This window comes from Suncus etruscus, chromosome 6 (assembly GCF_024139225.1).
Source record: "Suncus etruscus isolate mSunEtr1 chromosome 6, mSunEtr1.pri.cur, whole genome shotgun sequence".
NCBI classification, from domain to species: domain Eukaryota; kingdom Metazoa; phylum Chordata; class Mammalia; order Eulipotyphla; family Soricidae; genus Suncus; species Suncus etruscus.
This window is the reverse complement of record NC_064853.1, coordinates 8,792,018-8,819,472: the sequence shown is the minus strand read 5'-3', so window position 1 is coordinate 8,819,472 and position 27,455 is coordinate 8,792,018. Positions and strand designations below refer to the sequence as shown.

At 33.3% G+C, this 27,455-nt stretch overlaps 1 protein-coding gene across 1 annotated transcript in view; it reads left to right on the top strand.

The window, feature by feature from the left end:
• The window catches only part of LRRC7 (leucine rich repeat containing 7), a 363,919-nt gene that overhangs the window by 59,711 nt on the left and 276,753 nt on the right, over positions 1–27,455 (top strand). The window contains exons 3-4 of the mRNA XM_049775680.1: positions 6,537–6,615; positions 23,062–23,151. Of these exons, the coding sequence (XP_049631637.1) occupies positions 6,537–6,615; positions 23,062–23,151 (169 nt within the window). The remainder of the gene's footprint in view (positions 1–6,536; positions 6,616–23,061; positions 23,152–27,455) is intronic.

The window sequence follows — 27,455 nt, the reverse complement described above, 5'->3', positions numbered from 1 at the left end:
CATATCCTTTATTCAATTTGCTCAACTCAAATGACTAAATAGTCATTCTTGATTTTCATTCTTCATTTTTCTTACACTTCATTTCCCATCCATCAGCAAATCCTCTTGGAATTATATCAAGTTTCATTCTGCTTCCATTCATTTCTTCCTCTTTCCTCAACTCCTATTATATACTCACTACTGTCTTCATGATTTACAAAAGTAGACTAATCAGTGTTCTTCTTGGACAGGCCACCATTCTCAGGAGTCATTAATCTCTCAATATTAATCATACTATTACCCTTAATATGCGCTTTAATGCTTCTGTTTAATTCACTATAAAAGTATAAAAGCCAAAGTTCCTTCACTGAACTTAAAGAATCTACTTGAGTTAATAACTCCAATTCCCACCCCAGGCTCTCTCCTAATTTTTATTTTCTTTTTCTTGTCTATTTTTTTTTTATTCTTCTCACAGGTCTAACTTTTTGGTTGTTATTCTCTCTCTGGTCTAGCTTTTTGTTATTCTTCTCTTCTTTCTGTGGTCTAGCCATATGGCACACTGCTATTTCTGAAATACATGGATACATGGGTGTGATTAGGTTTTTTGTTTTGTTTTGTTTTGTTTTGTTTTTAGGCCACACCCGACGTTGCTCAGGGGTTACTCCTGGCTGTCTGTTCAGAAATAGCTCCTAGCAGGCACGGGGGACCATATGGGACACCGGGATTCGAACCAACCACCTTTGGTCCTGGATCTCGGCTGCTTGCAAGGCAAACACCGCTGTGCTATCTCTCCGGGCCCGTGATTAGGTTTTAAACATCTTCACTGATGTCTGAAATGATCTTACTCTTCACTCTGATGTCCAAACATCTGCATTTTTAAATATTTCATTCCTTCAAATTTAGTCAAATAGTATTTTCTCCATCAGTGAAATTTACCTTAATTACCCAAGTTCAGCTAGAATTCCCAAACCTTTCTGAGCAATCAATCTATAATTGATATTGTAACCCATGCATGTATATACGCTTTCATCTTTTCGTATTGCTGAGTATTACCCCATTATGTACAAACTCACACCACAATTTCTTTATCTATTTATTTTTTGTTATGTCTTTGTATTGTTTCCAGATATTGGTTATTGTCAATTATGTTTTATTATAAACATAGGTGTATTTTTCTTAAGTAGTATTTTTTCCTTTTTTTGGGGGGGGGATGGTTACTAAGGAGTGGAATCCCAAGATGATACCAATATTTTAATGATGTCCATCTACTTTTTAGGGAGGCTCCTTGAGTTCTAATCCTCACCAATGGAAAGGCTTCTTTTTATAGTCTGATCTGGACCAGCACTGGTTATTTCCAGCTTTATTTTATAGATGATTCTCACTGATGGGGACTTATGACTCCGTCATTTTGGTTTGATTTTTCCTTAATAATCAGTTATGATGAATACTTTTTTATGTACATGTTGGCTCTTTAGGACAATTAGTCATCTTTAGGACAATATTTTTTTCTCATCTCTTCTTCCCATTTTTTTAAAAAATGAGTTTTACTTCCCCCCCCCCCTTTTTTTTTTTGGTTTTTGGTGTTTGGGTGTTTGGGTCACACCCAGCAGTGCTCAGGGTTACTCCTGGCTCTACACTCAGAAATCACTCCTGGCAGGCTCAGGGGACCATATGGGATGCTGGGATTTGAACCACCATCTTTCTGCATGCAAGACAAATGCCATACCTCCATGCTATGTCTGGCCCCAAGCTTTTCTTTTACGCTGGAGTACTTTTAGTGCTTTTATAACTATATCTCAGAAATGCTTTTTAAACATGTATAGTGTAAAAATATTTTCTTTCATTCAGTATTGTGTCTTTATTTTAGCCATGATTTCTTTATCAAAGCAGAAGCAATTTAGTTTGATGGAAATACATTTATTTATTTTGGTTTTGCTTTCTTTGCCTGTGTGGTGAGATAATTGAAAATATGTATTATGGAGCATTCTTCCTATTTTTCTCCAGGTATTTTATAGATGTGGGTGAAACCTTAAGGTTTCAACCCATTTTGAATTAACTTTTGGGTATGGTGCATGGTGATAGTTGATGTCAACTTTTTGCATATGACTGATCATATCTCCTAACACTATTAATTTAAAAGGCTTTACTTCCTCCTCTTTGGGAAAAGAACAAGATAAATATCTCACAAAATATATCATGCTTTTAAATAATTAAGAGTATCTTTTTGTTTGTTTGGGGGCCACAACTCACAGTGCTCAGGGATCACTGGTAAATTCTGGTGACTGTATAGGCTACTAGAAATTGAACTCAGGTAGTCCACTTGCTTTACCTGAATGAAAAGCTGTGTTTCTAATATATTTTATCATAAAAATGCAAAAAAGTATCATTTTTATTAGGCAATATTCTATGAATTCTTTCATAAGAGATTTTGTTGTATCATTGTTGAAGGAAGCATATTTTAGAGAACAGAGATTTATATATTCTATTTTTGCATAGATTAATATAGTATGTGTTTTAATGTAAATATGCCATTTTGTATATAAAGTTCAGTGCTTCCCAGGAAACTATTTTAAAGTGCAGTTCTCACTGGTTGTTCAGCCTTTAATCTTATCTAAATATAATAACCTCGAGTCTCCAGGGATACTGAAACAGGGAAAATTATTGATTCCCTTATGGGTTTTCCTTATGTATCTTTCTTAGAAAGATTATGTGACTTATCAACTGATAAATAGGTGTTAAACTTGAATTATATGGTCTATAAATACTTAGCCTGCTTTCTGCAAAAATCACAAGTAAAAATATTGGAATGAAATGCACAGTAAAGAGAGGGATATTTGTTTCCCTAATTGTGGGTGAATTAATTTGAAAATTAAAACAAATTATTTGAATAATTAACAAATTTAATCTTATAAAAATGTATATTTATACTAAATATACTACCCAAAATATTTGTTTTATACTATATATTTTTTGATATAAACTGAAATAATGGTTTAAAAAGAGCAAACAGACCGCCCAGAATGACTGACTAATAGAAGTTTGCTTCATAGAATAAAATCTAATATAATTTCAATAGAGGATAACAATGAAATAAAAAAGAAGAAAGGATATGGTACTAAAACATTGAATTAAACGCTACTTCTGTATAATTATCCACTAGGTACTTAAATAAGTCACTTAATCTTTGTGAATGTGGTTCTTCATCCATAAAATAAAATAAATACTGTATAATAGATCTTCCTTAAACTATTAAGAGTAATAAATTTTACAGCACCAAAGATGAGTTCATACTAAGTTATTAATACACAAGTTTTATAAATATATAGTAATAGTCACTTGCTAAATTCTACACTAGTTACTATTAAGTGTATATTATTTAGTACTAAGAATATATCTTTGAATTAAGCAGAAATTAACAAGTGATGCTGTTATTTTAATATCATAGATCAAATGGCTAAATGATAACAGTGATTCAGTCACCTTCCAACTGAGATTTTTACTCATTTTATACTGCCTTTCTGTGTTCAAATGAAACAATAAGCTCTTATTTTTAAAAGTAGCTGTGAAAACTTCAGCAAAATAATAAAATTATTGTTCAGCAAAAGTAAAATAATACAATTTATTTTGTATATTTATAATTTACTTACCATCTACAGTACATATTTCTAAGATATTGAATAGATATTAGGATATTATTTCAACATATTAATTAGTTCATTCCTAGATTTCTATATACCTTGAGCAGCTCTTTTTGTCATGTTATTTAGTTATTTTGTTGACTGACACACTTTGCTTCTATTTTTTCTAATAACTATAATCACATTTGCATAACACTATTCCAATTAATTTCTCTGCTTTATCTATTTTGGTATTTACTAGCATTCGATGATGGATCATCCATTTCATCACCATATTTCAGAGTAGGAAAATGAACCATTAAATATACCTATAGTTAGTTGGCATTTCATCTTAATCCACCAGATTTTGTTCTAAACAATTGTAAGTTTGAACAACAAATAATAAAATGCAATGTTTTATATTAAAGTAGGACATCAAGCTACATTAAGGAATTCTACTTTCAGGTGAGGATAGAGAGCTTCTTTTTAAAATTGCATTTGAATTTACTTCTACTTTTTTTAGGGGCAATGATTGTGTTCAGGGCTTACTCCTAGCAGTTTTCAGAGGACCATATTAGATGTCAAGAACTGAACTTGGGTCAACAGTATGCAAGGCAAATGACCTTCTTGCTATACTATTGCTCTGCTTCTACTTTTGGACCGTGTGTGTGTGTGTGTGTGTGTGTGTGTGTGTGTGTGTGTGTAGGATTCCCTACAATAGTAAAATACTTAGCCATAAAACATTATTATTTATTTCAGATGTATTTTATACATATGTATGTAAAAATTTAAGAAAAAGTCATCCCAAAGCAGAACATATGGTAATAAAACATCAGGCTCTGCAGTGCTAACTCAATCCATATTGAGAAGAGAACAAATCATTGACTCTCCTTCCAAAGAAAAGAAGTCTTGTACCACTGGTTACCCACATTTCAAATAAATAGGACTGCCAAGGGAAACATTAAACATTGCTTAAGGGTCAGCTAACTGATGTCTTCAGCATCTTGTTAACATCTAGTTATTGAAGAAATCTAAGCATTGCAATCTTTTCAAAAAGGAGAAATGGTTTTTCCACACATAATATAGCTCTTAAAATTCCTTGGGTTCTTATTAAGATAATACTTCATTAGTAATGTTCCAACGGCATTGTGTCTGGTGAAGTTTAAAATGTAGAATGGGATTAACAACATCTTCTCTCTTCAATTATGACATTTGCAGTTGATAAAGATCTCTATGGAACTGAGCACATCTCATACTGCTGCCTGAAACTCTTAAGACTATATATCTATGATTGGTGACATCAACTAATGACATTGAGGGTTTTCTTTCTTGAGTATCACTAGAAAATTCTCAAAATCATGCAACAAAACATTTCTTATTCTTCTGTCCTATGTGAGTTACTGGGAAGGGCTAGAACTTTTTGGAAATGTTTACATGTTTTAACAGTTCCAAAATGTTATTTCTATTAATATCTTTATTTAAGCACCATGATTACAAACATGCTTGCAGTTTGGTTTCAGTTATATAAAAGAATACCCCCTTCACCAGAGCAACATTCCCACCACCAATGCTCCCCACCTCCCTTTTCCCCACCCCCCTGCCGGTATTCATGACAGAAATTCTCTTTTTCTCACTCACTACCATTGTCGTGATAGTTTTTAGTGTAGTTATTTTTCTAACTGCACTCACCACTCTCGTGGTAAATTTCATACCGTGGGCTGGATCTTCCAGCCCTCAACTCTATTGTTTCAGGGTAGTATTACAATATTTTCATTTATTTTTATGAAATCCAACAGATGAGTGAGACTATTCTGTGTCTATCTCTCTCCCTCTGACTTATTTCACTCAGCATGTAAAAGTCATGCAGGCTTCAAGGAATGGCAGAATATTGCCATTCTGAGATTTGCAGGTTCTGCTCTGTTGGTTCCCTTTGTATGCATTGGTTGAGTTCTCCTTTATATTTTTTAATCTCTCTGACCCTCCACGTTTATGGATAAAGTTTGTGGCCTACCAATCTGCAATTCATAGAAAAACCTGAGTATTTCTGTCGAGAAGCCAGCAGCACAGCTGTGACTGCAGATGAGCAATTTTCCAAAGGCAATCAGCCAAACTCAATACCTCAGAAACTTTAGAAGTAACCTGGAGAGGAGACAACTGTTCCTCTCTTCGCTTTGATAGACAGAAGCAGAGTTAACTCTGTGCCAATCAACAGGATAATTTGCATCCAGTATTTAAAGCCCCACCTTACTATGGGAAATAGTTGTTGAACTGTCCATTTTCTATAGGTCATTTTTTTTTTTTTTTTTTTTTTTTTTGGTTTTTGGGCCACACCTGGTGACTCTCAGGGGTTACTCCTGGCTATGTGCTCAGAAGTCGCTCCTGGCTTGGGGGACCATATGGGACGCCGGGGGATCGAACTGCGGTCCGTCCTAGGCTAGCGCTGGCAAGGCAGACGACACCTTACCTCGAGCGCCACCGCGCCGGCTATAGGTCATTTTCATCTAGAGGTGTGCAATACTTCCCACTCTTGCAACATGAAGGAGACTAAAATGTTGTCTTCTGTTTTCCTTATGATGCAGGTTTAGATAACAGGATTGCTGTAGCTAATTAATGTATGCTTTATTTCTTTGAATTAGTTGTAGATCAAGATCTATAGCAAAATATACAATCTCACTCAAATATATTCCAGTTTCCAATGATTATGATCAGAATGTGATGTTTAGCATTCAATTTTTAAGTTTCAAATGGAAGTGCATTTTATATGACACTAATATTAAATTAATTATTGTCAAATGGTTATACTAATGGGATTTACATGGTTTGTTGATTTACCATTTTAGATAATTATTTTTAATATTATAACTATAGAATACTTTTGCTGGAACACTTTTATGTACTTTTGCTTTCCTTGTTATTTTTTGTTTTGTTTTTACATTTTAGGTGTACAAGAATTTCCAGAAAACATAAAGTGCTGTAAGTGTTTAACAATTATTGAAGCCAGTGTCAATCCCATTTCTAAGTGAGTATGAGTGATTGAATTTTTTATTTGTTTTCATTGGATAATAATGTACCCAGATAAAAGAAATTTGCATGAGAAATGTATTTTAAATTATGTATTTAAAATGCAATTTACTAGAATGATGGAAATAACCAAATCAGAATAATTAGCAAATGATCATTAAAAGCATTGTTGAGTAGCAAAGCATAATTATAAATATAGAGTTCTTTGAAATAAGCTGTATCGTCAACTTTTAGTAACTTGCAGGCAACACACCATGGAAGGTAGTAAAACCAAAGAAAAAAATTATTATGTATGAGCATGTTGGGAAATTTCTACCAAGATTTTGAGGAAAGTTTTCAAGAAAGTTGAGAGTTTAAAATACTGATATGTTTATAAAAAATAGGTGAACTGTAGTGTAAAATGGAAAGAAATTGAATATGTGTATGTATATATAATATATATGTGTATATGACTTATATAGGGATGCCAGAAGAAAAAGGAGCCTGAAAAAAAGATAATCAATCATATAAGAGGGGGTGAAAGACTTAGTAAAGATACTGTGTAAATACACATACAAATGCACAGTATGTATACTGTGATATATACATACATATGTATATAATATATAGGGATGCCAGGGGGCAAAAGGAGCCCTAAGAAAAGATGATCATATAAGAAGAGGGGTAAAAGACATACCATATTTTTTGCTCTATAAGACTCAATTGACCATAAGACACACATAGTTTTTAGATGCTCTCCTTCCCTGCACCCAGGCTTCAGCTCCAGGCAATATTCATTCCATATGATGCACTTTGGGGATGGAGTAAAGTGGGTCATATGGTATGAAAAATAGAGTAGTAAAGATACTGTGATCGGATGGTAGTACTTGTGGTTTTTATTCTGTTAATAGAGCATTGACTTGGAAAGAAACACAACATGTGGCCATTTTTGGTGAATTCTGATGATGATTTAAAAGCTCCTGTGAAATCAACTAGGTCAAGACATTATGAAGTGAATGGATTGCATGAGTTGAAAACAGAAATGATTAAATCACTTCATGAAATCAGGAGTAAAATCTAGAGTGATTATTAGAGTTATATTGATATTTGGTAAAGGTGACACAAACATTGATGCTGGGAGCAAATAATGAATGTCCAAGTAAAACTGGCATATTAATTATTCAAACACTGACAGATTTTTTTCAGAAAAATCCTTGAATCACTTATTCACAAGAAGTTGAGGAAAGTGGGAGCCATTAATAAAATTGAGAAGACTGGAGACTACTGGAAAGGCTTTTTTAAATCTACTCTTATAGAAGACAAAAGAAAATTTATCAACAATATTTGAAGGGGGAATTTTTCCCAGTAGAGTTGAGGGCAGAAACTTATGGTTGTTCATTGTATGTATGGTTGTTCATTGTATCCTGAGACTACTTGAGAAGGGATGGAACAAACTTAAAATAGAGGTTTAAAGATGATTTTTAATAGAGAATAGAAATATTCTAATAAAAAGTGTAATATTTCAATAATAAAATGTTGGAAAACACAACTCTTCTGTTTCAAAAAGTCAGGTATGGAAGAAAGTACACTTACTAAAAGTGTATCTAGGAGCCAGAGAGATATACAGCTTGTAGGTAATGCACTTGTCTTGCACACAGATGAACGAGTTTTGATCCCTGATATCCCAAATGGTCCCTAGAGCCTGTTAGAAGTGATCCCTGGGGCCGGAGAGATAGCATGAAGGTAAGGCATTTGCCTTTCATGCAGGAGGTCATCGGTTCGAATCCCGGCGCCCCATATGGTCCCCCGTGCCTGCCAGGAGCAATTTCTGAGCCTGGAGCCAGGAATAACCCCTGAGCACTGCCGGGTGTGACCCAAAAACCACAAAAAAAAAAAAAAGTGATCCCTGAGCCTAAAACCAGGATTAAGCCCTGGGCATCCCTTGGTGTGACGAGTTTGATCCCTGATATCCCAAATGGTCCCTAGAGCCTGTTAGAAGTGATCCCTGAGCCTAAAACCAGGATTAAGCCCTGGGCATCCCTTGGTGTGGCCCCAAAGCAAACAACAAATGTGTTTTCCAAAACTGTTAGATCAGGTGCAACATGCAATTTTCTCAACAGTAATAGATGCTGATTACTTCTATCTCAGGATTATAGTCATGTCCTTGACCTGTGTCAGAATCCAGAGCAGATGATGAATTGTTTTAGCTCTTTAATTTTAATAGCTCATTGTATTTAGGAATCAAAATAAGAGCTTTGAGAGTCATAGTCCAATGATAAATTACATTTTTGTGAAGTTTAAATTTGGTAGTTTTCTTGGCTATATGAGTTACTTTCATTTATATAACCTTTATAAGCATAAAAATAAAACATATGCTATGTCTCTGAATTGTTTTTATTTTTAATAAAATAAAATTTTAATTGTGTTTACTTTTAAAAGATTAATATGACCCTTTTCATCAAAATTGTCTAGGAGCTGGATAGTATAGTAGACAGGCTACTTGCCTTGCACATGACCTATCTTAATTCAATCCTTTGTACTCCACACTTTGAGCACCAACAGGAGTAATCCTTTAGTGCAGAGCCAGGAATAAGCTCTGAATATTTCCAGGTGTATTCTCAAAATGCCCCCCCCAAGTTTTAATGCATACAATTATTAAGTAGTCTGGAAGTTCAGGGAAATTGAGCATGTTTATTTTAAAGTTAGATTTTGTCATGTATAATTCCTATGCTATAAAGTTCATATCCAGTTGTATGATATGCATTTTAACAAATATGCACAGAATCATCAAGTTACTCACTATCCCCATTGGCCCCCCCCAATTTTTTTTGTTTGGGGCCTCACCCAGCAGTGCTCAGGGGTTTCTTCTGGCTCTGCACTCAGAAATTGCTCCTGGAAGGTTCAGGGGACCATATGGTATGTGATGCCAAGAATAGAACTTAAGTCCATTCTGGGTGGCTGCGTGCAAAGCAAACAAATGCCCTACCACTGTGCTATCTACTCAGGTTCATCCCCCAAATTTCTCTCAGACAGTTTATCAATCCTATTTCTATTCCCATAGTTCATTAACACATTTAAGTTAGATTTTATTTTTATTTTACATAATGATTCTGAGGTTTATCCATGACATTTCAAAAATCATTTCGACCTTCTCTTATTTAAAGGTGATATTCTGTTTATAGGTATACCACATCACTCTATTCAACATCTGATAAATATTTTTCCAGTTTGACTATTATTAATAAAGCTGGTACAAATTTACAGACAGGTGTTTGTATCACTATATACATTTATATTCATTGAGTAATTACTTAACAGCAATTCTGTATAACATGGTACCTACAAGTTTAACTTATAAGAATTTCAATTTTTAAACCAACTTACAGAATAGGTATTTCATATGCATCACAATAATGCAATTTATTAATATCACTATTATTTCTTTTCTTTTTTTAATAACATTTTATTTAAGGGCAATGATTACAAATATGTTTGTAGTTGGATTTCAGTTATAAAAAATGAACACCCACCTTCACCAGTGCAAAGATATTTCTTATTTTTATTAGAAGTTGGAACTGCCAGGTGTTTATTTTAGCCAATTCTGCATCTGTATATACTACTTTATACTATTATTAGTATTAGTTTATTAACTCTGTTATTTATATTTTAATATCAAATTGACATCTTCCCATGTATTTATCTACCATCTATATTGTCTTTATGACAAAGGGTTCAATCCTTTTTCCTATTTATTGATTTGTTTTGGGAGCCACACCTGGTGATACTCAGGGGTTATTTTTTTTGGGTGGGGGCTCTGTGCTCAGGGATCACTCCTGACAGTGTTCAGGGATCATACAGGGTTTGCTGAATGAAACTCAGCTTAGTCCAGTACACGAGTAGCATCCTATCATACTTTACTATCTCTTTCGTCCTCTTTTTTTAATTCTTATTTGCTTTTTATTGCTGAATTACAATTGTTTAATATACAATTTTTTGCTAGTTTGGAGCCCACACTCAACTATGCTCATTGGTCACACCTGACAAGTTTGGGAAACCCTATGGGATATCAGAAATAAACTCGGGCCACCCATGTACAAGGCAAGCACCCTTCCCTCTCTACTAGAGCTCTAACCCCAGAGTTATTTATTTTTTAAATTCTGTAATGATTGAGATGAGAAATTCTGTATAAAAGACATTGACAAATACTTCATTTATTTTATAACATATTTTGATGTTCTTTTTGTCACTTTCAAAGGGGAGAAGTTTCAAAATGAAAGGTTTGGAGGAGAGCAAGCAAACAATACTCTAGGATTCTTGGGGTCCTCCTATATGTAGTTAGTCCAGCAAAACAGACCTGACATTTCTGAGATCAGGCCAGTGATTCTGTATTGCTCAAGACTCACAACCCTGAGAGTCCTCAGAGTCCCATTTTGCAGCAGCACAGTATGTCTCAAGTCCCTAGAGCTCTACTTCCCAACAGAGAGTTTTACATTTTGATAAAGTCTTATCGATAAAGTTGTATGACATATATTTTGTCCCCAGAAGTCCTTTTCTAAATTTATAGGATAATTTTTGCCTATTCTTGATTAAAAATTTATAGCTTGGATGTTACATATCAATCTCTGACATAAAGTTCATGTGTACATGTACACTGTGCAATTATTGTGGTTGTTTTGGTGTGTTTATGTTTAGGGTGGGCCTGGCCTAGCTGTGCCCAGGACTTACTCCTAGCTCTGTTCTCAGGGGTCACTCTTGGCAGCATTCAGGAGACCAATGACTCATGGTGCAAGAAATTGAACTAGAGTTGGCCATTTGCAATGCAAGAAACTGAACCCATCTAAAACCTCTCCACCCCTTTGGTTTTTGGGTTTTGTTTGTATAGAAGTATAATACTGTTCTTTGATGACATGCTTTTGCCATTTTTTTCCTTCACAAAATCACATAACATACATATAATGTCAATTATCTGGATTTATCTTGTCTGGATTCATTTCCAGATTCTCTATTTTGTACATTGATCCCTCGCCTTTCTCTTGTCCCATACTTTCTTAATTTCTGTACCTTTATGGTAATTTATATGTTCATAAAATATAAATCTGTCCATTTCATTATTTATCAAAATTATTGTGCTTATTCAATTCCTTTTCTATAAAAAATTTGTAGTTGGCTTGTATATTTCTACAAAAACTATAAGACTTCTAGACCTTCACTAGGCATCACATTTGATCTATACATTAATTTGGGCAGAATTCACATCTCAAAAAAGTTAAATATTGCCAACCCTATGCATAATTTACTTCTATGCTCATTTAATATCTTGAAATGTTGTTGATTTCATTCCAAGCATTTCAGGGTCATTTGTGTGTAAATGCAATTATTTTTGTCATTCTATTCTTATTATAGTTGTATTATTGTTATATATTTTATAATCCCAGCTTTTGACTGGCTGTCAACTCTCATATCTTAGAGCCCAGTGAAATCCTCACCATGTTACACTCCATATAGGCAGCTCAAATCACCAGACCAATTTGTTTCTTGAAAGTCAGCAACTTAAAAATGTCTTTTAATGTATGACAAAGTCATGTAATGTAATATAATTAGGGGAGTGATATCTCATCACACCACCACCTTCCACTGCTAAGATTCAAGGTACAACCCCTATCAACACTCAAGGTGAGATTAGACAAAGATAAATGAAAGAAATGATGGTCGTGTGGGCTCAGTCTATTTATCTTCTCTATCTGGCTTTCTGAAATATTTTATTCTCAATGGATGCATGTCAAATGTTGTCCAAGACATGGGATCCATCTTCCCTGTAAAGCATCTGCCTTGTGTGTATAACCTAATTCTCAATTTAGTTGCTAGCTACATAACAAACAAAACTTATTGACATAATGCTATGGCATTTATTTTTTTTAATCTAATCTATGGTGAGTTACAATGGTTAGTATTTTTTAATGTATAACCAACTTTTCATACCAGAGAGAAAATATACTTGGTATGAAATAATACTCTTTTAAAAAAAATTAAGGTATTGGCTTATTCTTCAAGCCTGTCTTCACCTGGAATGTGTATCTTGCTTGGTTCACTCTGTGTAGCTTTGGAACCTTTTTCCAATCAGAAGAAACTGTTTTCTCTCTTAAACCTGTACTTCCTTTATCTCCTCTCACATCTTTCTAAGCAAGTTTTTTTCAATAAAAACTATCTTCTTTCACACATAAAAGTTAATGGATTTTATTTGCTAAGGTTTTATAAAGTATTGGCCAAAAATAGTTAAAAGGCATAGAGTTCTTAAAGATATTGTTTTTCTAGATCTGGTTTAGTAACAAGATAAAACTGGCCATATGAAAGATAATGTTCTATTCGATATCATAAGAAAGTATTTAGAATTATTTCTTCCCTTCACATTAATAGAATACTCCAGGGTTGCCATATGGTCCTGTAGTTTACATTAAGAGAAATTTTTATTTGAAAATATAATGTTTTAATATACTAAGACTAATTTCTATTTTTTCTTGAGTGATTTTAGTTAGTTACCTATTTCAGAAATTTTCACATTTATATATTTTAAAAAATAGTAACATCTAATTAAGGATAATGCTTCTTTGATAAGCTTATCATATTAATAATCTCTCTAATGGCATTCTCTCTAATTCACTCCTCCAATTCAATTGATAGAAAATGCACTTCATGGGTCAAATATGTCCATTTTATTGCTTCTATTTCAGTCTCATTGATTTTTTTCTCTCTTGTTTTTCTATTTATTTCCTTGGATGCAATAAATCTACAAAGCAGGAAATTATGAAAACTCTAGACTTTATGAGTTATAGTTTTGAATGCCACTGTCTTAGTTTTAGATGTGAATCACAAATCAGAAATAGCACCACTCATGAGAAAGCAACATTTATTGAGACTCTACCATGCCCATGTTGAGTACATTATTTTAACCTTAGTACATTATTTTATTTATTTAATGTGCATTAGTACATTATGTATCTAATGTACTTTAGTACATTATTTTAACCTTCACAGAATTCTTATGAAGTAGTGAGGTAGATAAATACATTCTACCTACTTGCTTACAAATGGAAGTCGTGAAAATAATATTTGAATTCCAAATATTGAAATATTTTACTCTTTCACCAAATCTGACAGATTATCTGAATTAAATTTAAAATCAAAAGACATTTTTAAAGGTCTGAAGAATTTTTAATGTTCTAAAATAAGATATTTTCTCATAAATTATGGCTACCTACTGATGGGTTCAAAGATTATATATAGGTGACCATATGTCTCTGTTTGCTCAAGTCTTCCCAGTTTTCAGCTCTGAATGCGACATGATTAATAATAGCTCCCTTTTAGCTCTCAAAAATATCCTAGTTTGAATGATAAATTATATAGTCTCTATAGTTATGTAGCAAAACTGAAATATAATTGTAAAGTAAAAGGATAAATCATGACACAATCTTGTAATTCTATTAAAATAATTAACTAGAAGAAACTAGAAACAAATTCATGAAATGGCAGTGAGAGCTGAATTAAGGTCATTATAAGGAATATTTTTATTTTCTTTTCATGGTCCATATGTTCTGTGATTTTGTATTGATTTAAATTCATAAGCTAAATCATTAGAAATGTTTACATGTAAAATTCCTTTGAGTTAAAGTAGAAAATTTTACATTGACGTCTTAAGCACATCATATAAAACCTAAAACTCAATTTGTTTTACCTGCTGTCGTAGAGGTTAGATACCTATTGAATGTTTTCTTTTAACTTCAAAGGAAATGCTCTTATAAAAGAAAATAGTTGAAATAAGGATGTCTAAAGCCTTTTTTAATTGGGCTATTCCAACAATAAAATTAGCATTAATGAATGCATTTAAATTAGCATGCTACTCAATATTGAAAGACCATAATAAAAATATTCAAAGTAAAAGTAATATAATGGTCCCCATTCACTAATGCCTTACTATGATGTAAGGAATCACTGAAGCAATTCTGAGAAGTGAAAATTAGTATAATCATTTTTATGAATAAGGATCATACACATTATGAAATGTGTAAAGTTCACAGATAAAAATAATTGTGGATAATGTTCAAATTCTGGTCTTCTTACATCAGTACCTCTGCTCAACACTAAACTATATTAATGTTTGGTTATATTTTGATTCTTTCTTTCTTGTGGTTGGAATATGACACTTGCAAACAATTAATGCAGCACAAGTGTTTTCTCAGTAGAGAACTATTTATCTATATAGATAAGAGATCTATTTTTGAGTTTATCCAATTAGTTGGTAGTAGAAAACCACCTGAGATAGTAAAGCCCATCATTATTCAGAGCTCATTTAGTATAAATTCGTACAAAATGGTCAATTCTAATGACTAGCTTAGAGAAGAATAAAGACAATCCATGATTGTTAGTTATCTTCATCAATTTTTAACTAATTTTCTAGAAAATATCTTCTTCCTTGAAGATTCTTAAAAGCTGGTATTTATTGGTAAAAATCATTGTCTCTACTAGAAGCTACAAAACTATTTATACTAATTCTTAAAATTTATATTAAAATGTTGAATATCTGGGCCAGGGTTATAGTAGTGTGGATAGGGCACTTACCTTTTACAAGGCAGGCTCAAATTTAATCCTTAGCACTCCCTCTATTCCCCCAAGACCCACGAGGAGTAAACCCTGAATATAGAGTCAGGAATATATTCTGAGTACCACTGGGTGTAATCCAAAACAAACAAACAGTTGAATATATTCTTTAGCTACCTACTTTATGTTTTTAAATAAATCATGAAGGATATATTCCTCATTATCAAAGAATTTATCACTTAATTTTAGGGATAGAAAATTTTAGACTTATAAAAAACATAATTGGCATAATCATTTTGCTAAGTCTATAAATAAAATCCTACATGAAAACTAAGACATTACTTTTGAGTCTAAGCATAGAATAGTCACTTGATGCATTCTTAAAGTGATTTGAAATAAAAAGCACACATGCTATGAAATAATCTGTGCTGTTCAATGCCCTTTAATTATCTATTTAAAAATTGGTCTCGATGTAAATGTCTATAAGCATCTTCTGATAACTGTGCTGGAAAAAGGAATCTCACTTTGTATTCTGGTTCTCATACAACTTATATCTTGCAGTCCAGTTTAGCAATTGGAATCTGAAGAATGTGATCAATTTTAAATCCTCAAAGAAGTGTTCTGGGCAAGAAGCCAGACTTTCCTCAGCACAGGCTTTGCTAGAGAAGCCACAATAAAGGAATATATTTTTGATGAAAGACATAGTACAATGTAGTATCATTAATACATGCATGTGCAGAATGTCAAGCATGGAAAGCTGGATAATTCAAACTGTTTCTGGAACTACTTTAGTTTGCTAAAGTCTTTTCACTTATTAATAGTTACTGTGCTAAAGTAAGTGTTCAGAAATTTAGCATTTTCCCCTTTTACAAGCATTAATCTTGCCTTTTAAAAACGTCATAAGTGATTTCTTCTACTGAATAACTGTAGAAAGCAAAAGGCTATAATAGTGATTAAATTTGGAATAAGATCTATTGAGAATTTGTACCATTATCATAAAAATTAGCATAATCATGAAAAAAATTCTAAAGTATTTTAATGATGAAAAATACTTTAAAAAATGATTTTTGGTTTTGGTTTCCTTGCACCTGGCAGTGCTCAGAGGTTCTCCTGGCTCTACACTTAGAGATCATTCTTGCTGGTACTCACAGGACCATATGGCTGGAGATGGAACCCAAGTCAGCAGCCTAGAAGGCAAATGCCCTACCCACTGTACTATCTAACCCCTCTATGATTTTTTTAATCATATGAGACAAAGTTCAAATTTTGAATCAAATGTTCAGTATCCTCTCACTGCTGATATTTTCAAATATTAACTCTTAGTACTTTCTAACATAAAATATTTTCTCTTAAGGGTTGGAGAGATATGATATAGGAGTTAAAGAGCTTTATTTAGATATGAACCAACCCATACTCAATCCCCAGAACTACCTATAGTACCCCAAAGCACCACAAGGACACAAAACCATTTATTAATAATCCCCAAGTACTACTGAATTTGGCTCAAACATTCTTCCAAATATTACCACTTGGACTTATGTTTTTGTCATCCATAAATATTTTATTTGATTTTATTTATGGCTTTGACAAAATGGGAATAAAATAAGAACTCCATATAAACTCCATAAAAAACATGGTTCAAAAATATAAAGCCCCATCATTCCTGATGAGTGAAGACTGAAATCCTGAAGACCCAATCAGAACTAATCCCCTAATATAACCTCTTTGGAATTAAGTTCAGGGGAAATGCTTCAGATATTAAATTAGCTCAAAGGAAAAATTAGAATGGCATTGCCAATAGAACAGTGTCATGCAACTTATTTACCTAACAACATTAAGCCATGTGGGCTGAATTCTTTGGTATATATCACAAACCTTCACTCTTCATTTGCTTTAGTTATACTTCTTTCTTTCATTGATAAAATCTACCTCTTCTAATGACTAAGTTTATAGCCAGTTTAAAATCTGTTTCAAATAAACCAAAGTGTATATTAGGACAAGATATTTTGTAGTAAAATAGAATTAGTGTAGTTGCTTTCCTAAATGCATATAGAGATCTCCTAATAGTTCATATAAAATTGTATATGGAGTTTTCACTACCCCAATACTTAGAAAAGCATACAATTGGTACTTTAAAGAGATAGTCTCAGGAAATATTTGTTGAGTGAATATTTTGAAGCTCTACAGTAATGTGGTTCTTTAAACCTAGGGAATTCAGGAAATTACATAAAATGCATAGCACAGAGTTTTGAGGAGCTCAATAAGTGCTATTTATATTTTGGTTCATTGTTCATTAAGGACTATTCCTAAGAAATATTAGCTTCCTATAATCAGGAACCTTTTGTATACTAAAATAATTTTCAAAATAGTGACAGAAGCAATTTTTGAAATAGAAAAATAAACAAGCATTGTAATGAGCGTGGGCTCATGGTGGACTGCAAGTGGCACCAAGAGCAATGGAGATTGCAGCCTATCATCCACACACAGGTAGAGGACAAGTAGTTTCTAAAATAATAATCTCTCACCCATATAAACTCCCCAGAGACCTCCCTGGCAGTTGGAAAGTCTGACAATGACATAGGAAGGAAGCACCTTTAGACCACAAGAAACCATGGTTTAAAAAAAATGTGTAAAACCTCATCATTGCTGGTGAGAAAAGACTGAAATCCTGAATACCTAATCAATACTAAATCCTTAATATAGCCTCTCTAAAATGGAGTTGAGTGGAAATGTTTAAGGTGTTCAATGAGCTCAAAAAATGAATGGAATAAACTGCTGATCAAACACAAGGGATATAAGAGAAGAAATGAGAAAAATACAAACAGAAATGTCACAACTGAACAACTCCATAAATGTAATGAAAAAATGCATTGGATGTCCTCACAAGCAGAGTAACAGTTGCTGAGAACAGAATCTGTGAGCTGGAAGATGAAGTACAGGAAACCTCTAAACAACAACAGAAGATGGAAAAATGTCTCAAAATGAATTACTAGAAGATGAAGAAAATCACCAAAATAAACTAATAGATGACAATATATCGTTGGAATCAATTCAATAGAAACAACATAAGAATCACTGAGGTCATAGAGAGACAGGAAGAAAACCCCTATGAAGAAGCTATTGTAAAAGACATAATTGCTGAAAAAGTTCTCAGAGCTGAAGAGTCCTTGCACCCATATCCTGAAATCCCAAAGATTACTTAATAAAAGAAATCAAAATATGAACACTCAAGGCACATCCTAGTCTACACTGATGAAAAACAGAGGTAGAATACTAAAAGCACAAAAATTATAAAAGGAAATTACATACAATAGAGCAACTTATGTATTTACAAACAACCCTCCAGACTGAAAGGCAGTGTTAAAAAAAAAGCTCAACAAATAAGCACATAACCACCAATATTTAAAAAAAAAAACAGACTCTCATTCAGGTTTGAAGGAAGGATACACATCTTCACCAATAAACAATAGCTAGAAACTTTACAAACTCAAAACCAACTTTAAAAGAAGAACTGAATGGAATATTTTAAGGCAAAGCAAACCTTCAAACACCCCAAACTTCTACAAAAATATAGCATAAACTCCCCTGAAAGTAATCTCACTCAACGTCAATGGACTAAATGTACCAATTAAGAGACAGAGTACATGCATCAGGAACCTCAGCCACCTCACATATCATCTCACACCACAAAGAGTAACACACCACAACAAAAACAAAATGAACAACCAGTGCTGGCATGGATGCAGGGAGAAAGGAACTCTCAATGCTGGTGGTAATGAAGGCTGATCCAATCTTTTTGGAAAACAATATTAACATTCCTCAAAAAGCTAGAAATTGAGTTTCATATGATCTAATAATGCCACTCCTAAGATTATACCCTAGGAACACAATACAAAATATCTCTCTATTCTTCTATGTTTATAGTAGTACTATTTACAATAATCATAAACTGGGAACAACCCAGGTGCCTGACAACAGGTAAGTGACTAAAGAAATTGGTATACCTACACAATAGAATACTATGCAGCCATAAGTAAAAATGAAATCATAAAATTTGCTTATTCATGGAGATTATTATGCTAAATGAAATGAGCCAGAGCCAAAAGAAGAGACATTGAATAATCTCACTCACTTGTTGGATATAAGAAAAACTGGAGATAGTATGGTAACAATATCCAGAGATAATAGAATTAAGGGTGAAGAGTTCCAGCCCAAGGTAAGAAGCTCAACCCAAAGAGTAGTGTGTGCAGTTAGAGTAGGGAAGGGTCTACTAGGACAATTATAGTTGGAACTGATCACTCTGAAACATAACTTGGTGCTGGAAGGGAAGAAAGTGATATGCTAGGCACCCCTCCATTGACAATAATGCAGACCACAATGGAGAGAGAATGAGAGAGAGAGAGAGAGAGAGAGAGAGAGAGAGAGAGAGAGAATAAAGGATAATCAGAGACTACTTTAAGAATTCTTATGCCACAAAAAAGAGAGATCCTAGAAGAAATGTATGAATTCTTGGACTCCTATAATGTCAAGGTTGAACCAGGTAATTTGGAATACCTGAACATACCTTTCACTACTGAGAAAATCAATATGGTAATCAAAAGGCTTCCCAAAAATAAAAGCTTAGACTCAGGTGGATTCACTAGTGAAAACTTTCAGACCTTCAATGAGGGCCTATTGAGAGTCTTTTTGAAGTTAATCCAGAAAAACTGAAGAAATAGAAACACTCCCATACCAAAAGCAGATAGAGAGAGAGAGGTCACCAAAAAAAGATAATTACAGACTTATACCATTGATGAACACAGATGTAAAGATCCTCAAGAAAATACTAGCAAATAGAATCTAACAATTCATCAAAATTGTCATACACCATGACCAAGTAGGATCCTTTCTGGAAATACAAGGATGCTTTGGCAGACACAAGTTAATCAAAATTATGTACCATATCAATAAAAAATCATGGTATAATATTAATAGGTGCAGAGAATTATTTTAAAAAGTTCATCACCCACTTCTGGTAAAAAAAAAAACTCTCAACAAGATGGGATTTGAAGGAACTGCCCTCAATATAGTCAGTCATTTACCACAAGTCCACAGCAAACATTATACTCAAAGAGGAAAAGCTAAAAGCCTTTGCCCTAACATCTGGCTCACTTCCACCACTTCTTTTCAATATAGTATTGGAAGTACTTGCCATAGAAATTAGGCAAGAAAATCATATTAAGGGTATCTAGATAGTAAGGAAAGTACTCACACTCTATTTGTGGATGAAATATAACTATATTAAAAAACCCTAAAGACATCACAAAAAGCTTCTAAAAACTATATCCCAGCAGTAGGGTGGTAAGCTACAAAATAACATGTAAAAACACATGGCTTTCCTATGTATAAATAATGAGACATTTTAAAAACCCCACTTATAATCTTGCCTCAGAAAATCAAGTACGTTGAAATCAACTAAACTAAAAGGAGAAAGATCTACTTATACAACAAAAAACTACAAAACATTACTACAAAACATAAGAGAGTACATGAGGAAATGAAGACACATCCCCTACTCATGTTTTGGGAGAATTAACATCATTAAAATGACAATATTCCCAGAAGTAATTTACAGATTTAGTGACATTTCTATAAGTATACCCAAATGAAGTTTTTCTAATAAATAGATTAAATGCTTCTTCAATTTATATGGAACAATAAACTTTCATGAATAGCTAAAGAACTGGGTGTTGAAAGGAGGAAAAGTGATATGCATGATTTCCCTTTAGTCGCAATATCTCAAACCAGTGTTTAAAAAGGCAAAACGAGATGGGGAATAGTAGCCACAGAGCACAGAGGCAGGCTGCAGAGAGGTCAGAGAAAGGGCAAGAAACAAACTGGTGACACTGGTATCAGGAAATGTGCCCTGGTGAAGGGATGGGTATTGGACATCAGATAACTGAAATTCAATCATAAAAAATGTTATATCTCACAGTGTTTCAAAGTAAAAAAAAATAGAAATATACACTAAAATCTAGGGTCAACAGTCATACTGTTCTTTTGAAGGAATATATAGTATGGTGTATTCAGACAACAGGCTATTATCATAATTATTATTCTCCTGCATCAAAATGAATCAATTTCACAAATAATGCTTATTGTAAAATCTATGGAAGATGATCATAGTTTGATTTGACTTATATAATGTTACAAAGAACCACATGCCTTTTTGCTGTTCAAATAACTAAATTATTTTAAAATAAAACATATTAGATGGAATAGAAAGAGGTCATCCAAGAGGTGCAACAGCAGTTGTTCAAAGGGACTAAGTCTATTTATAAAATTATATTCTGGGTTCACATATCTTCTTTTATATACATTAGACATTCATAGTGAAAGCTTAAACAGAGGAAGAGAAAACATGGGATAAAGCACAGACACAGTGTCCTAGGACTCAAAAAAAAAAAAGGAGAAATCATCGTATAGTAGAAGCCAAGAAGGAGCAAAAGAACAATGATCATATAATTAATATAGCACAAAAAACTTTTGGATGCAAAATTAATAAAGTTAGTGGATTGGGAATAAGAAGGTCATGAAGCTTTGGTGAGTGTATTTTTTGCTATAGAATTCCAGTAGTTGCCAGAAAGCAATGGTTTGATGAGTAGTGAAAATATGAGTGAATATAGGCCACTCTTTATTTTAATTTAATTTAATTAAATATTTTTAGTAATCCTGATCTTGACCCAAATTTAGAGCTGTGAAGGCAAAGCTTGGGGCTCCTAAAACAACATCCAATGGCAAAAGAAGGTCACAAGTGCCAATAATCAAGGCCAGAGCCTTGCACAAGTGTCCTACCACTTAAGACAGCTTTCTGGCCCAGTTCTTTAAATAGATTCAAATAAAAAATAATAAATAACAAATCAATAACAAATAAGCAAATTTAAATAAATTTGTCATTAATTGCGAGGAAGAAAACTGGTCATAAGTTGGTGGAAAGGACATTTTGAACACTATTTAGAAGCATTTTATCAATGACTATAGATTTCTGTAGTCAATAGATAAAGGTATCAAAATGTTTTGAAGGAATTTTAATCATATTGAATTTTAATTCAATATACTCATAAAATGTTTTCTGGATAAAACCCTTCACAAATTCATTGTCATAAAAAGTTTAAATATTTCAAATACTAATTTATCTAACTTGTGAAATTTCCAGAGAATTTATTTTTTTCAATGCTTTTAATGCCTCATAAAACCTTGAGTTTTCTGTTTGGTTATTGTTTCAATATCCTTACTCATTTTTAGCGAACATGAATTAGACCAAATTGAAGTATAATACACACTTCCATTGAGCCTTCATTGAAGTGAAGGGGACAATAATATTCTTTTTAATATTACTACTAGATAATCTATTATATTAAATAATAACTTTATCAGACAACTTTAGTCATCACTGTGATGAATTGTGGATACATTTTAATGGATTAGAAAAAATAAGTGGGCATAACCCTTGCTTAAAGATATATTGGGAGTATTCTCTAAAGAAAGGAGATACTATTGAAAGTTATAAAGCATGCTATAGATACCATTTGAAAATCATAAGATATATTTCATTGGCATGACTAAGTTTAGGACAACAGTAAGAGATGTTGCAGCTGATAAGATCTCAGTTTAGGAAAGCAGTGTGGAGGTAGGTGGATGCCATGTATTTGAATAACAGGCAACATTTTCAAGCTGTAATGACATGCTCAATAAATTCTCCCATTACTGTGATACCAAAGGAGAGTTGGAAATGTATTACACTTCTATTTTTTTCTCCTTAGAGATACATATTTTTGTTCTGTTTCTATGGCAACATCTATGCAGTGACTAACTCTTTTTTACTCTTTTTTAGACTCCCCGATGGCTTTACACAGCTTCTAAACCTAACCCAGCTCTACCTGAATGATGCCTTCCTTGAATTTCTTCCAGCCAATTTTGGAAGGTAAGAACAGGAAATGGGAATGATGCAATTGTGGTTTGGTTTTTTTAGGTAAGTACTTTACCAGAGCCCATAAGTGAAGCTTTAAAAGTAACTCCTAGGCCTTGTTTTAAGTTGACAAATGAGATCATATTTATTAGGGAACCATTTGGGTAAGAACCATTTGGGCAAGAATGTCTATATATGGCATTAATAATCAAAGAAATTTCAGCACATTTAAGAGTTTTATATATATAAATCAAAAATCAGAAATGGTCTTGGAAAAGCTGTACAAAAATATATTATGACTTAGGTTGGGAAATACTCTTATAGCATAAATCAAAAAATATTTTAATTGGATAGATATATTTGGCTAGGTAACTACTATTAAAATTATATCAAAAATATTTATTTAGTTGTTTAAAATAGTAAATTGGAAAAATGCTCCCAGTGCACATGGAAGGTAATTGAGTCCCTCTGCTTATAAAGAATTCTTGCAAATATATATGAAGATAAAGATCTCAACAACATACAAGATACAATTAAAAAATTATAAAAACTTGCAAGTTGCTGATAGACAAAAATTATTCATTCTCTTGCATAATAAGAACAATGAATTAAGGGGCCAAAGAGATATTATTAGAGTAAGGAACTTTCCATGCATGTGAAAACCCCAGTTATATCCCTAACACCACATATGTTCCCCAGAACACCACCAGGAGTGAATCCTGAATACAGACCCAGAAGTAATCCCTGAACTCTACTGATGTGACAAAAACAGACAAAAAATAGGTAAATTGAAATCAAAATGATAGTAAAGAATCATTGTTTCTCAGATATTAAGTATGAGGAAAATATTCTTGGTGCTGATTAAATTGTCATGAGCTTAATGCAAGCTGATATGCTTTAGAATACTTGAACACATTGCCAGCATCAACTTTATAATTATTTTCTAGAAATGTATATATCTAGAAACCATATATATCATGCTTGGATATATGGATCAGCATTTATTGCTTTTGGGGAAAAGAGAAAGCAAAATCTTTTGCCCATACCTGCTGTGTTCAGGATTTACTCCTGATTTTATGCTCAAGGATTATTTCTGGTAGTATTCAGGGAACCCATTATGCACTGTACTATCTCTCTGGCTAAAGAAGCTACAACTTTATGAGAGTTGTTAATTATATTATGGTACAATCTCATGACAATACTGTACATCATTTTATAATCTTATTTAATAAGTTTTAATTTCTATGACCAGGGCTGGAGAGATAGCACAGCAGTAGGGCAATTGCCTTGCATACAGATGAGCTAAGAGGGACCGGGCTTTGATTCCTGGCATTCCATAAGGTTCCCAGCCTGCCAAGGGCAATTTCTGAGTGCAGAGCCAGGAGTAACCCCTGAGCAACGATGGGTCTGGCCCAGAAACCAATCAATCAAACAATGAATCAATAAATAAAGTTTGAAAAAATAATTTCTATGACCAATTATGTTTAAAAGCATATTGAAATCTACAAAGTATTAATAAAAAGAAGCATACAATTAGAGTCTTTAAAAACCATTTTACTGTCATGATAGTTTTTAGTGTAGTTATTTCCCTAACTGCCTTCACCACTCTTTATGGTGAGCTTCATATTGTGAGCTGGTACTTCCGGCCCTCATCTCTATTGTCTCTGGCCATTATTACAATAATGTCTTTAATTTTTCTTAATACCCATAGATGAATGAGACTATTCTGTGTCTATCTCTCTCCCTCTGAATTATATCACTCAGCATATTAGATTCCATGTACATCCATGTATAGGAAAATTTCATGACTTCATCTCTCCTAATGGCTGCATAATAGTCCCTTGTGTATATGTACCACAGTTTCTTTACCCATTCATCTGTTGATGGGAATCGTGGTTGTTTCCAGAGTCTGGCTATTGTAAATAGTGCTGCAATGTATATAGGTGTGAGGAAGGGATTTTTGAATTGTATTTTTGTATTCCCTAGGAGTATTATAGCTGGATCATATGGAAGTTCAACCATAGAGCAGATATCAAAATAAAATAATATCCTTTCTAAGGCTAAATGATTTCCATAGGTATATATACTAAATATTCTTTACCTGCTTATCTGTCAAAGGACATAGGTTTGTTTTTGTTATGTCAAATCTGTGAAGTGATTAGAACATATCTTTAAAGTTAAGACAATTTAGATTCATTGTCAAAATGTACTAAGTGATCATTTTTATAAGTGGGCATATGTGAAGTTGTTAAATAACAAAATAAGTATAACTTGACATAGGCAAAAATTAGTATAGTGCCTCAAAAAATAAATGTAATGAATGTCACTAAACTTGTAGCAATCACTATTTACATACAGAACATGTTTTCCAAATACCTTACTTTTGTAGAAATTAAACCCCAACTCATAAACACCATATATTTGCAGAGTTTTTAACATTCAAATTCAAACAAAACAAATTTTGTCTAGTTTCTAAACAACTGAGGACATCAACTTTCTTCTATACAAATTGACATTGTGGGGCTGGAGAGATAGTACAGCATTTGCCTTGCATGCAGCCTACCTGGGAGAGAGCTGGTTTGATCCTGGTTGTTCCCCCAACCTGCTAGAGGTGATTTCTAAGTGCAAAGCCAGGAGTGACCCCTAAGCATCGCCGGTGTGGCCCAAGAACCAATCAATCAATAAATAAATAAAGTTTAAAAAAATAAAAAATATAAACTGACATTGTCCTTTGGATACTGACCGCAACTATATGCCTCATAAAATCATAAGTAATTATCATTCTGAGGCATTTTGTCCATATATTTTATTAATTCTCTTTTAATATTCCTAATGTAAAGAATGAGTAAAATTTAGCAAACATAAAGTTTAATACCTAAACCCAAATATTTAGGAACATGAATTTAATTTTGTATGAATTATCTGCCAAATACGTTTTATTGTAAACTGACAGGTTTTTCAATCTTCACTGTTCAGTTTAACAAAAAATGCTGATTAAGGAATCTTTCAACATGTAAGATATCATGTCCTTAAAGTCAAAAATAAGTCACCAGGACCAGAAAGATCATATATGGTTTAAAATGTTTCCCCAGCCAGATCTGAGTCTTGGCACCACTTGGTACCAGAAAAGAGCATCACCACACACAACCTTGGAGTTTACGCATATGTTCCCCCCCCCCCCCGTTCCAATCCTTTACAAGAACCACCAAAATGGTCCAGATAACCCCTGGAACCATATCCTGAGCATCTTGTATCATTGGGCTTTACAAGAACCACCAAAATGGTCCAGATAACCCCTGGAACCACATCCTGAGCATCTTGTATCATTGGGCTCTTGCATAAAATGATGATTTCATTTGGCTGAAAATCATCTGCAGCGCCCCCAGGCCTCCTGATCACTACTTGGATGACCCTTCCCAAGTAAAAGAGGAATCACAGAGTGCTATTACAAGTACAAATATTTAAATGACTTAATACAATTATATGCTTTTCAATTTGCCATTGCTAATAATACACTCGTGTTCAGAGGTACTAAATTACTGTATTTCAAGTAGACAGTTTAGTTTAAGATCAATGCTGGGCCCGGAGAGATAGCACAGCGGCGTTTGCCTTGCAAGCAGCCGATCCAGAACCAAAGGTGGTTGGTTCGAATCCCTGTGTCCCATATGGTCCCCGTGCCTGCCAGGAGCTATTTATGAGCAGACAGCCAGGAGTAACCCCTGAGCACCGCCGGGTGTGGCCCAAAACCAAAAAAAAAAAAAAAAAAAAAAAGATCAATGCTATAAGATTAAAGTGAGATGACAAACTTGTTAAATATATGAAAGGAAGAAGTTATGAAAGAAAAGTATTTCAAAAATTTTCCTAGACCTAGATTAACCTGAAAAGAACAGTGATTGTAGTTGAAATAGTTCAATAGAGAAATATTTCTGAGCACTAAATAGGCAGAAAATATAGTCAGTGCTTCTGCTCAAATAGTCTTTAGTAAAACTTTAGTAATAATATGTGCCAGTTAAGTGTGAGATGATTCCTAATGATGACTATTATGCAAATGATAAACTCAAGAGCAGTTCTCATCCTCTTCATGGGATGTCCCAAAATTGACATTGTCGCAATGTACATGATACATTAGAAAAAAAACAAAAACAAAAACATACATCAGAAATGTGAAGAAATCTAATTAAGAAGCAATGAGATGTAATATAACATAATCCCATTGTGAAAATAATCACTGATAGCTCATGAAACTTATGATGTTCTAGGCATCATTCTTTACATGTTCACCATTTAAGATTAAGGCCCTTCTATAGTGGGACACTGTT